General features: G+C 42.9%; 1 protein-coding gene across 1 annotated transcript; it reads right to left on the bottom strand.

The window, feature by feature from the left end:
• Positions 1-76: 76 nt before the first annotated feature.
• Positions 77-10,581, bottom strand: LOC110521874 (myc-associated zinc finger protein). Its single transcript, XM_021599805.3, has 7 exons — positions 9,419-10,581; positions 8,653-8,803; positions 4,968-5,332; positions 4,547-4,809; positions 2,388-2,451; positions 1,523-1,694; positions 77-1,328 (listed from the first exon to the last, which is right to left on the bottom strand). The coding sequence occupies exons 1-7, from the start codon at positions 9,449-9,451 to the stop codon at positions 1,003-1,005; spliced, it is 1,374 nt and encodes a 457-aa protein (XP_021455480.2). The 5' UTR covers positions 9,452-10,581; the 3' UTR covers positions 77-1,002.
• Between the last annotated feature and the right edge of the window lie 2,497 nt (positions 10,582-13,078).

Genomic DNA, 13,078 nt, shown 5'->3' with positions numbered 1-13,078 from the left:
TCAGAGAAATACTAATTTTCTATTCTACTGCATCTCTGATATCAGATGCTATACATGTTCACAGATAAAGTGCATATAGGTTATACATACTACGGCTTTAATACAGTGACGTTAACAGAGGAGATTCTACACCAACAGATGAACAGTCAAGAATACAGTCTCAAGAATACAGTCTCACAAAAACGTGTCACAAAAGTACAAATACTTTCCAGACCAATGCATTTTTGAGAGAATAAAAAAATCAGAGCATCCAGAGTAATAACAAGATCATAAAAGCAAAGAAAGATGAGCATTCAGTGGCCAAATATACAAATAAATACCCATTTGATGCCACCTGTCTATCAGTCATAGGGTAAAGTTACATGGTGATGACATATTTCTGATGAAAAGGCAACAGTCCTTTCTTGGAGACAGTTCATTTGAAAAAGCTAAAAGCCAATGTAGGACCACAGCTCATACTGCGTCTGGGTGATCATATATTGTATAATCAATATTTCCAAGGAAAATAAATGGCGATGTATTTGTAAAATCCCAAACATTGTTATGGGAGTTTGTGTTCTGTGTGAATGGAAAAGTGGCATTTTGCACCAGAAAACTTTATATTTCGTTCAGTAGAATTTAATTGAAAGAAAAAAAACAGGGATTCCATGGTCTCTCCTTTCCTCCCCTCTCTCGTGTCCACCAATGGCAGTTGAGAAAGTGACTGTTGCATAAACAACAGCAACATTTTAAATAGGATCAAATACAAAGGGGACCTGGTTTGCAGCATACTTTGGCCTTCATAACATACATAGATATCCACTGGAGGGTATATGCTGATCCTGGTTCAGTTTTCCCACTAATGGTTAAGGTTAGGATTGGGGGAGGGGAAGCTGATCCTACATCTGTACTTAGGGGAAACTTCACTCCAGAGCCACATCCACTCCTCTCTCCTGACTGCAGTCTCCACGAAACCCCTCTACCTCCATCCCCTCTCCCCCTTCCCTCCAATGGGCCTGGCTGCTAGCTGAGAGAATGGGGGGCGATGCTGGAGCAGTCAGTGACCAGCAGGCCCACAGTTGAGCTGCCTGACAGAGACACGGCCACAGCCATGGTACCAGTCCCCGCGAGGCTACTGCTGGGCTCGCCCTGGACCTGGGTGACGGCGTGGGTTCCCATGTGGCCCTGTAGCTGGGTGGGTGTCTTGCACTGCACCCCACACAGTTGGCACAGCAGCACCCCGCCGGCACCGGCCCCGCCGAACATGCCCCGTGTCCCGCCGCTCTCCTTCCACTCCTGGCAGTGGTGTTTCTGAGCGTGGACACGCAGGTAGGTGAGGGTGGTGAAGCCTGGAGGGAGATGAGAGGAAGGGAGATGAGAGGGAGGGAGAGCATTGAGAAATAAGAAAAGTTGAGGAACAAAAGATGACGAACAAAAGGTAAGGACATGAGGAATGAGAGAGGGATAACTGTGTAACCACCTCCATTACACAGGTATTCTACTCTCCTTTCACACATTTAAAATAACATGGAAGTCCACTCACTGCGGTTGCAGAGGTGGCAGGCATGGTGCTGTGATTGGTTGTGGACCCTCATGTGATCGGTGATGTAGGCGGCAGAGAGGAGCTTGCCACAGATGTGGCACGGCACCTTCTCCTCATGGCGAATCAGGTGGGCACGGAGACGGTCCCTCGTGGCGAAGGCAGACGTGCAGGTCTGTGTAGTGCGTGCGTACACGCGCGCACACACACACACACACACACACACACACACACACACACACACACACAAAACCATTGGTGTATCTTGGGCATTTGGAAATGTTGCTTTGCCATTATATTTTAGAAGTTAGGCAGATCAATGTCATTACATTGCCTATAAAACAATTCATACAGTGTATACAGAGAACCAAGGGACATACAACAGGAAACAAGGTTGAAAATAGGGAGAAAGAACAAGGCAAGAGTTAAAATGTTGTCCCCCACAAATTATGCAGTTTCGCACTGATAGGTCATTCGGTGCCAGAGGAGTTAAGTTTTTCACAAAATAGTGTAAAATCGATAAAATTGGGTAAAATCCACCATGGCGGACCTTATGGGTCCCTGAGTAAAATGTGATCCTTGTGAGGAAGGACCTATGTACCGAATTTCATGACTTTAGGTCAAACGGGTTGAGGGGCGTGACCTTTCAAAGTTAGCTGGTTATAGTGCCACCATCTGGCCATTCAGTGTAATTTTGTAAATTACTGATCTTTATGGCAAGACCCATCTGAGATATCGCGTGTGACTGACTTACTAACTAACAGACAAACGGACTGAGAGAGATTCATCATGGGGGTCAAAAATACATGCAGAGAGTAGAAAAAGAGAGAGTGATAGAGTTAAAGTGAGTTAGAAAAAAGAGGATTACCGGGCACTTGAAGGGTCTCTCAGTGGAGTGCACCTGTCTGACGTGACTGTTGAGGTGGTCGGGTCTGGAACAGACAGGAGAAGGGATTAAGACCCCACGTGTGTCTTATCTGTGTCTTATCGGTAATTTCTCGTCGATAGTGCTACCCATGCACTACAGACGTCAATTAGAACTGAATTCTATTAGAACTCCAGACTAGTTTCACAAAAATGTGCATGTACATATACAGTACCAGTCAAAAGTTTGGACACACCTACTAATTGAAGTTTTTTTTAATTTATTTTTTTACTGTTTTCTACATAGTAGAATAATAGTGAAGACAAACTATGAACACATATGGAATCATGTAGTAACCGAAAAAAGTGTTCAACAAATCTATGTATATTTTAGATTCTTCAAAGTAGCCACCCTTTGCCTTGATGACAGCTTTGTACACTCTTGGCATTCTCTCAACCAGCTTCACCTGGAATGCCTTTCCAACAGTCTTGAAGAAGTTCCCACATATGCTGAGCATTTGTTGGCTGCTTTTCCTTGACTCTGCGGTCCAAGTCATCCCAAACCATTGAGGTCGTGTGATTGTAGAGGCCAGGTCATCTGATGCAGCACTGCATCACTCTCCTTCTTGGTCAAATGACCCTTACACAGCCTGGAGGTGTGTTGGGTCATTGTCCTGTTGAAAAACAAATGATAGTGCCACTAAGCACAAACCAGATGGGATGGCGTATCGCTGCAGAATGCTGTGGTAGCCATGCTTGTCAAGTCTGCCTTGAATTCAAATAAATCACAGTGTCACCAGCAAAGCATCCCCACACCATCACACCTCCTCCATGCTTCACGGTGGGAACCACACATTGCGGAGATCATCCGTTCACCTACTCTGCGTCTCACAAAGGCACGGTGGTTGGAACCAAAAATCTCAAATGTGGACTCATCAGATCAAAAGGACAGATTTCCACTGGTCTAATGTCAATTGCTCATGTTTCTTGGCCCAAGCAAGTCTCGTATTCTTATTGGTGTCCTTTAGTAGTGGTTTCTTTGCAGCAATTTGACCACGAAAGCCTGATTCATGCAGTCTCCTCTGAACAGTTGATGTTGAGATGTGTCTGTTACTTGAACTCTGTGAAGCATTTATTTGGGCTGCAATTTCTGAGGATGGTAAATTTAATTTACTTATCCTCTGCAGCAGAGGTAACTCTGGTTCTTCCTTTCCTGTGGCGGTGGTCTTCATGAGAGCCAGTTTCATAACAGCACTTGATGGTTTTTGCGACTGACCTTGAAGAAACTTTCAAAGTTCTTTAAATTTTCCAGTTTGACTGACCTTCATGTCTTAAAGTAATGATGGAATGTCATTTCTTGCCATAATATGGACTTTGTCTTTTACCAAATAGGGCCATCTTCTGTTATACACCCCTACCTTGTAACAAAATAATTGACTGGCTCAAACACATTGAGGAAAGAAATTCCACAAATTAACTTTTAACAAGGCACACTTGTTAATTGAGATGCATTCCAGGTGACTAACTCATGAATCAAATCAAAGTTTATTTGTCACGTGCGCCGAATACAACAGGTGTAGTAGACCTTACAGTGAAATGCTTACTTACATGCTCTAACCAATGGTGAGACAAAAAAGGTGTGTGTGTGTGTGTGTAGGTAGGTAAGTAAAGAAATAAAACAGTAAAAAGTCATTTGAAAAAAGAGTAGCAAGGCTATATACCTGTTAGTCAGGCTTATTGAGATAGTATGTACATGTAGGTATCGTTAAAGTGACTATGCATCTATGATGAACAGAGAGTAGCAGAAGCGTAAAAAGAGGGGTTGGCGGGTGGTGGGACACAATGCAGATAGCCCGGTTAGCCAATGTGCAGGAAGCTGGTTGAGAGAATGCCAAGTGTGCACAGCTGTCAACAATGCAAGGGGTGCTACTGTGAAGAATCTCAAATATATTTTGATTTGTTTAACACTTTTTTGCTTACTACATGATTCCATATGTGTTACTTCATAGTTTTGATGTCTTCACTATTATTATACAATGTAGAAAATAGTAAAAATAAAGAAAAACCCTGGAATGAGTGTCCAAACTTGTGTCTGGAACTGTATGTGCATGTGTGTATACTTGTCTCACAATTGAACCCCCACCCAGTCATACCCCTTCTCACCGTGAGAATCCCTTGGCGCAGTGGGGGCAGACATAAGGTTTCTCCACTCCTCCTTGGTGTGAGCGTACATGGTAGCTCATGCGGTCTTTCCTCTTGAAGCGCTGCTGGCAGATGGGGCAGTGGTAGGGCTTTTCGTCCGAGTGGGAAAGCCGGTGGCGGTTCAGGTGGTACACGTCTCGGAAGGCCTTCCCACAGGCCTCACACGCATGGTTCTTCCTCACCTGGTTGGGGCTAGGGTTGGGTTGAGGCCCCAGGTTCTGGTTCTAGGTTTGATGAGAAGGGACAGTTGGCTAGTGCTGGCTGTGGGGTCAGTGTAGCTACTCTGTTACACTGCACAATAAAGTAGACGAGGAAAGAGAGAAAGGCAAAGGGAGCAACAAATTATTCTTCAATAATTATGACAAAACAGGCACCAACCAACCTGTACCATTGTCCCGGCAACCACAACTGCAGCTTGGAGCACCTGGGGCGCAGCCATGGTGACGGTAGCTGGGGCAATGGACACCGCAACAGGTTGGCCCTCCTGGTTTCCAAGTGGGGAGGGTTGGGGGAGGGATTCTGCGGGAGGAGGATGAGAGGGCAGAGAAAGGTGGAGGAGGGAGAGAGGGATTGTTTGCCGTCCTCCTCCTCCCTTGCTCTCATCCTCCCTCTCTCTGGCTGCTCTGTCCTTCATTTTGATGCCAGTGTGCACCGACTGATGGCGCCGGAGGTTGTAGTTGTTTTTAAACTGCTTGTTACATGTGTTGCAGATGTGTGTCGGCCGGCCAGGCTTGGAGACGGCCTTCTCTAAAGGAGAGAGGGAAGAGAGAGGTGAAAGGGAAAGAGGGAAAACAGAAGTGTGAGAGAAGGTAACTCCTGAAAGGGAACTATTTTACTGCTGCTCTTTAATTATTTGTTACTTTTATTTCTCTTTTTTTTAGGTATTTTACTTAAAACTGCATTGTTGGTTAAGGGCTAGTAAATAAGCATTTCACTGTATGGTCTACATTCAGCGCATGTGACAAATAACATTTGATTTGAAATGTTTTGTAGCCTTTTTGTCCCATTTCAACAGAAGTAAATGAACGTAGCTAGCTTTCGCCAGTTGATGTACCATCAGAGAGCTAGCTTGCCAAAAATAGGTATTATTTTTGCCTCATTCACATTAGACCTGAATCAAACTATGAAACCAGCGGCCAAATGATTGAAGACTGATAATGCAGATTTTTTTTTGTAGAATGTGAGTTTTATTAGAGTCGGTATAGCAATGTAATGTTATTGATTTGTCAGTTTCCCTAGCTAATTCCCTACTTTTAAAACTGACACCGTAATAAACAGCTCTACAGGCTTCACTGTCATGGTGCACCGTCAGTACAGAACACTATGATCATCATGTCTTAGCAGGATCAGATGGTGATAGCTGTCCCAGTAGGGTCAGACCGCCAGGAAAGACCAGTCTACAGAGCTCAGGTGAATTTTGCAGTATATTAACAACATCAGTGAATGGTACAAAGTTCCATCTTGAGTTGATGGGTAGACCTACAGGAGCTACAGGGCAGCATTTTAAGATTAAGGTTACTGTCTGGGATCTGGGAATAATGGTCATTTCAATTATTGAACCATTATATTATCCAAGAATAGAATCAAAGTATAAATGTACACCAAGGTAATTCAATGTCATGCCTCATCTTAGGAGGATCAGATGGTGACAGGTCTCAGTGGGGTCAGGCAAGCTGGGAAGACCCGTGCGTGACGGAGCTGAGGTGAATTTTAACAGATACAACACTTGATTCTCTATGTGCAGCAAACCCTAGACAAGCCAGAAGCTTCAAAGATCGAAACTGTTTTAAGGCAGTCTGACAAACCTCCAAAGTTGATTTCCAAACTGTAACAAGGGTTGATTGAGGCTTTTCCTGATGACACAAAGCATGTAAAACAAAAATGTGAGAAAGACCTGGTAGAAGATATTGATGATGATGAATGGATACAGATGTGTTTGAATGCACGGTCATGTTCATATCATCTTAGACATAAATTATTGCAGTTTAAGACCATCCATAGAACATACTAGATGCCAGTCTAACTGAATAACATGCACTCAGAAATGTCCTTCCTCAGCAGGATGTGTAAAACACAAAAGGGGACATATCTGCATATGTTATGGTCTTGTGAAGGCTGGCTGAATTCCGGCAGAGTATGTATTTTATCTCAGCATGTCTACAGATTCTCCCTTCTCTCTGTTTTTGTTTGCTTGGAAATGTTGATACTGGAGACTGTTATCAAATGAAACTGTGTAACTAAGCATCTAAGAAATACATTGCCATTAATAAAGTTATTAAAATGTTTCTTTGTTGAATATTTAAAACATGCAGTGAAGCTGCTCAACAACTACATCACATTAGTCATCTAACAGACTCCCATCCAGAGCGACACACAGAAGCAACCAGGGTCAACGTCCTGCTCAAGGGCACGTCGACAGATCTCCCACAAGGTCAAAAACGGGAATCCCAACCAGTGACCCATCAGTAACCGGCCAAAGCTCCCAATTTCCAGTCCACCAGCCCTCCAAGATCCCCCTCCCCCCTCAGTTCCCCAAGAGCTGCCCCTCAACCATTTGAGACCCCCCCCCCCCAACAGTCCCCAGAGAAAAAAGTATAATAATAATAATAATAATAATAAACACTCCCCACCCCCAAGACCCCCCCCCCCCCCCCCCCATGCACCTGCAACGAACAAAATGAACATAAGACAAAGACAAAGGAAAACAGAAAATAACAATGTAAAAAACAAAAGAAATCAAGGACAACAAAAATCATAACAGCAAAGCCAACTGAATATGTTTGAGTGCATGTATGGCACTATTTATTTAATTATCTATTTATATGTGTGTGTCCATGTGTGCATTTGAATGAGTGTGTGTTCATATGCATGTGTACAAACACCTGCACGTCATTGCTATTCATTGGAAGGTTGGTTATCCACAATGTCACAATGGATGGCAGAAATGTCAAGTTATGTATCACTCAGTCCTGGCCCTAGGGGTCGACCGTCCAGTGGGTTGCCACTCTGGGCTTGGCATAACACACCCAAAACCAATAATGAATGGGTCATATTGGATTGTGTAGAAATTCAGGAAATTAGCTTTAGATGCCCCCGAAAAATATGGGGGAGGACCCCCAGACCCTCCGCCGGGTTTTGCCCCCCCACTTCTAAAACCAAAGTCGTGCCCCTGGTTAAAGTAATGAAATACCAAGAAAATGGTCAAGTTCCTTAAAATGTGCTAAGAATGTTCCAAAGCCAAGCAACTATCCTGCACCATTCCCAGAAAGCTGTGGGATGGTTACATGCAAAATAACCACAGGACAAAAAATATATGGTTCTCAGAACATTATGTGCGTGCTGGGCAGAAACTAGAATCTAGCATTCTTGTACTGCTCTCACCATCACAGACCATCACAGACTCATTTTTAAAATTACATTTCTTTATCTTTTTATCTCTCTCACAACTTCTCTCTTTAGTCCTTCTCTCTCTCTCTCCACCCCTCTCTGTCTGTCACAAACATAAGCAACAGACACAGGGAGTGTGAAAAGGACATTGTTTCCTGAGGTAAGAAATCCTATGGTTCAGGGTGGGGCTGAAGAGATATCGGATTGTGTGTGTTTTCAGCTTTGATATGTAAAAAGAGGACATCAAGGTGCATCCGCTGAGTCTGCAGCAGCTGTGACTCTTGACAACAAGAAAACCTCTCTCTGGCCCTCCACCCACCTCCTATCTAGTTGTTTATTGGGGATTCCATGTGTTTATTGAATTGGAATAATATTGAATAAACATAGTGGTCCTCTGTGGCTCAGTCAGTGGAGCATGTAGCTAGCAACGCCAGGATTCGATTTCCGCTGGGACCACGCAGACACAAAATGTATGTATGTCGCTTTGGTTAAAAGTGTCTCATAAATGGCATATATTATTATTCTAATATTATTATAGACTGTGTAGAATTGATCAATTGAGTAAATTGTACCTGATCCCCCCCCCACCCCACCCTACCCTATTCCAAACACAGTGCACCATTTTAGTAGTGTACTATATAAGGATTGTGCCTTTTGGGACACAAGACCTGCATTCTCACCAGGTAATGGCTCTTCATTCAGGGCGGCTGTGTCCACTGTGGATGGGGGAGGGGCTATATGCTCTGTAGGGGGGCTCTGGGCAGAGCCAGTCATGTCCGGAAGCAGCTCTGATTGGAGGGCTGTCTCAGACTGGGTCTGTGAGAGAGGAGTCTGGAGAAATGAGAGCAATAATTAGCTGCTGAGAACTTGAAAGTCAGTTGTACAACTAAATGCATTCAAATGAAATGTGTCTTCTGAATTTAACCCCTCTGAATCAACATTTACATCTTCCACGCCCAGGGAACAGTGGGTTAACTGCCTTGCTCAGGGGCTCAGGGGCAGAACAACAGATTTTTACCTTGTCAGCTCTGGGATTTGATCCAGCAACCTTTCGGTTACTGGCCCAATGTTACTAACCACTAGGCTACCTGAAATACATCAATGGGGGATCATGCCACCTTTGACCACAGTCACCACACAAGCTCTCTAGGCTACCTGAAATACACATCAATGGGGGATCATGCCACCTTTGACCACAGTCACCACACACACACACACACACAAGCTCTCTCATAAGCAGTACAACAAATCTGTAAGGGGCACAGTTGACAAGCTGTCAGTTTAAAACTTATATGACATCACAAACATAATAAGCATGTGTATGATCCCAGGATCCCAAGTGCATTCACTTCTGCAGCCATAGCACTCTGATGAGAGAGACACTAAACAGAATGTGTATCTATTTCTCTGACACACACACACACACACAAAAAAAAAAAAACTTACCTGAAAGAGAAAATTACTCCAAGAAGAATCCATTTTGAAGCAAGATGATGTCAGATACTTTTATTCCAGGTGTCAAAACTAGAAATATATATCCCGCTGAGACTCGGGGCCAACCAACCATAGGCTGGGGCCAACTGATGAATCACTCCACCTGCTGTAATAGCCTACCTAGTTCCTCTCTGCAGTTTTAAATATCAACAAGGTGAATATTTCTGTGTGGAAGTTTAAATCGCGGTGCATTCAATAAAATCAATTATTATTGAAGATGAATGATCAATTTTGAAAGGCTGTCAGTTATATGCCAATATTATATGACAGTAATGATGTTGAACTAAAATGTTGTTATATGGTGTGGGGACGAAAGGATGCAACATGACTAAAATGCGACAAAATGGTTGATGCATGCTTTTAATGATGCATTTACAATGCAATTTACATTGTATATTTATATTATAGCCCAAGGAAAAATTATATTCTCAAATCGATGCATAAATTAGGTTATTGAAAATAAGGAAAAATATATCAAAAGTAATAATAAGTCCGCAGTTGTTTGTGAATGCGTGGAGGAAGAGTCATTTATTTATTTCGATAGCTCCGAGAGGCCAAAGCGGTGGTGGATTCCAAAGCCTCGGTGTTGCGTAAAATCGTGTCCCTAGCTAGAGAGTCCCTGATCGGCCGCAATCCAACCTTCGCCTCGGCTTTTCAAACGAGAGGATGACATCTTTCTTTTTTTCTATTTCTCTCTCCCTCCCACCCTCGCTGTCTTTCTTCCTTTTATTTATTTTTTTAAATATCTTCCCTCTCCCCTCTCTATCTATCCCCCGCCGCCGTGTCCCCTGTTTAAAGGGAAAGTATTTTGTGTAGCCTATGCACCCTCCTCTCTGTTCTTGTCTCCTCCGTGGCGTAAGCTGTTTTCAATAGACCCGTGCATCCGCCTTCTTGCCTCCGTCAGTTCGGCCGACAGAAATACCTATTTTATCAACAACTAGTAATGCAATAGAATTGCCCAACTCCAAACTTACATATCACAACATCCTTATAGTGAGATAATATTGAGAATACCCAACTAGCTGACATCAAGAGAAACGTATGAGCGCAATAAAACAAGATCACACGCATCTTAAAGGTAAATACACGCTGCAGGTGCAACAGCTTCATAGCAATAGGAATATATACAGTTGAAGTCGGAAGTTTACATACACCTTAGCCAAATACATTTACACTTAGTTTCACAATTCCTGACATTTAATCCTAGTAAAAATTACCCATTTTAGGTCAGTTAGGATCACCACTGTATTTTAAGAATGTGAAATGTCAGAATAATAGTAGAGAGAATGACTTATTTCAACTTTTATTTCTTTCATCACATTCCCAGTGGGTCAGAAGTGTACATACACTCTCAATTAGTATTTGGTAGCATTGCCTTTAAATTGTTTAACTTGAGTCAAACGTTTCGGGTAGCCTTCCACAAGCGTCCCACAATAAATTGGGTGAATTTTGGTCCATTCCTCCTGATAGAGTTGGTGTAACTGAGTCAGGTGTGTAGGCCTCCATGCTCGCACACACTTTTTCAGTTCTGCCGATAAATGTTCTATAGGATTAAGGTCAGGGCTTTGTGATGGCCACTCCAATACCTTGACTGTGTTGTCCTTAAGCCATTTTGACACAACTTTGGAAGTATGCTTGGGGTCATTGTCCATTTGGAAGACCCATTTGAGACCAAGCTTCAACTTCCTGACTGATGTCTTGAGATGTTGCTTCAATATATCCACAATTTTCCTACCTCATGTAGCCATCTATTTTGTGAAGTGCACCAGTCCCTCCTGCAGCAAAGCACCCCCACAACATGATGCTGCCACCCCTGTGCTTCACGGTTGGGATGGTGTTCTTGGGCTTGCACGCCTCCCCCTTTTTCCTCCAAACATAACGATGGTCATTATGGCCAAACAATTCTATTTTTGTTTCATCAGACCAGAGGACATTTCTCCAAAAAATACAAATCTTTGTCCCCATGTGCAGCTGCAAACTGTAGTCTGGCTTTTTTATGGCAGTTTTGGAGCAGTGGCTTCTTCCTTTCTGAGCGGCCTTTCAGGTTATATCGATATAGGACTCGTTTTACTGTGGATACAGATAATTTTGTACCTGTTTCCTCCAGCATCTTCACAAGGTCCTTTTCTGTTGATCTGGGATTGATTTGAACTTTTCGCACCAAAGTACGTTCATCTCTAGAAGACAGAACGCGTCTCCTTCCTGAGCGGTATAACGGCTACGTGGTCCCATGGTGTTTATACTTGCATATATTTTTTGGTACAGATGAACGTGGTACCTTCAGCCGTTTAGAAATTGCTCCCAAGGATGAACCAGACTTGTGGAGGTCTACAATTTTTTTCCGAGGTCTTGGCTGATTTCATTTGATTTTCCCATGATGTCAAGCAAAGAGGCACTGAGTTTGAAGGTAGGCCTAGAAATACATCCACATGTACTCCTCCAATTGACTCAAATGATGTCAATTAGCGTATCAGAAGCTTCTAAAGCCATTACATAATTTTCTGGAATTTTCCAAGCTGTTTAAAGGCACAGTCAACTTGGTGTATGTAAAACTTCTGACCCACTGGAATTGTGATAGATTGTTTCACTTATAATTCACTATCTGTACACAATTTTTGGAAAAATGACTTGTGTCATGCACACAGTAGATGTCCTAACCGACTTGTCAAAACTATAGTTTGTTAACAAGACATTTGTGGAGTGGTTGAAAAACGAGTTAATGACTCCAACCTAAGTATGTAAACTTCTGACTTCAACTGTACATCAAAATAACAAAAATGTTTGTTTTCAATAGATTGTTAAGGCTAGAATAAACCACATTGAGGTTGGCTAATGCTCCAGAGATAGATTTCTTACTCCTATCTGCATCTCTGTCTGTAAAAGAATGCTGCTGCGAATTTGACTATTGTAGTTACAATGGTTATTCCGTTAAACGTTAAATTACTGGAACAGTACACAAGGCAGAACAGAACACATCCAGGTTAATGGTCAGTGGCCCAAGCCCAGTTCAGACAGAAGGTGGAATCAGATCGCTATGATCTCCAGAAACTTAATTTTCAGTTCATATTTTCATTTGTTGCGCTACTAGTACTGCCTATTGATGTTTAGGAGGCAGCTACAGTAGATGGAAGATACCATCTTCTGTTTTTATCTCATTGAATGTATTTTATTTAATCTGGGTGCTTACATCACCTGCTAGCACCATGGTACTACTCGTAGCCCCCTTTCTTCCCAGTCCCTGAAAACACTGAGCGAGAAAGAACAACTTGTGCATTGGAGACTGATGTGCTCCTGTTCTGTCTTTTCATAATATCATTGCAGAGTTACATAAATGCCCCCAAAGACAGCCTTGGTGTCGCTCTTCATTTCTTGGTGGTTCTGTGATAAATCCAATGAGTGTACAAAACAATAGGAACAATGTTCTTTCCATGACATAGACTGACCAGGTGAATCCAGGTGAAAGCTATGATACCTTATAGATGTCACTTGTTAAATCCAGTTCAATCAGTGTAGAGGAAGGGCAGGAGGCAGGTTATATAAGGATTTTTAACCTTTCTAGGGCAGGCGTTCCGCTAGCGGGACCCCTCGACAACATTCCGCTGAAAAGGCAGC

This window comes from Oncorhynchus mykiss, chromosome 4 (assembly GCF_057628025.1).
Source record: "Oncorhynchus mykiss isolate SJ-2025 chromosome 4, ASM5762802v1, whole genome shotgun sequence".
In the NCBI taxonomy this organism is placed as follows: Eukaryota; Metazoa; Chordata; class Actinopteri; order Salmoniformes; family Salmonidae; genus Oncorhynchus; species Oncorhynchus mykiss.
This window is presented reverse-complemented; position numbering and strand designations above follow the sequence as displayed.

Bases quoted from the DNA above. Each gene is read 5' to 3' on its own strand.
- LOC110521874 (XM_021599805.3), bottom strand. From the start codon at position 9,451: ATGGATTCTTCTTGGAGTAATTTTCTCTTTCAG. The intron at 5,333-8,652 runs GTGAGAATGCAG...TCTCTCCTTTAG, and splicing joins GAATGAAGAGCCATTACCTG to AGAAGGCCGTCTCCAAGCCT. The intron at 4,810-4,967 runs GTTGGTTGGTGC...CATCAAACCTAG, and splicing joins TTGCCGGGACAATGGTACAG to AACCAGAACCTGGGGCCTCA.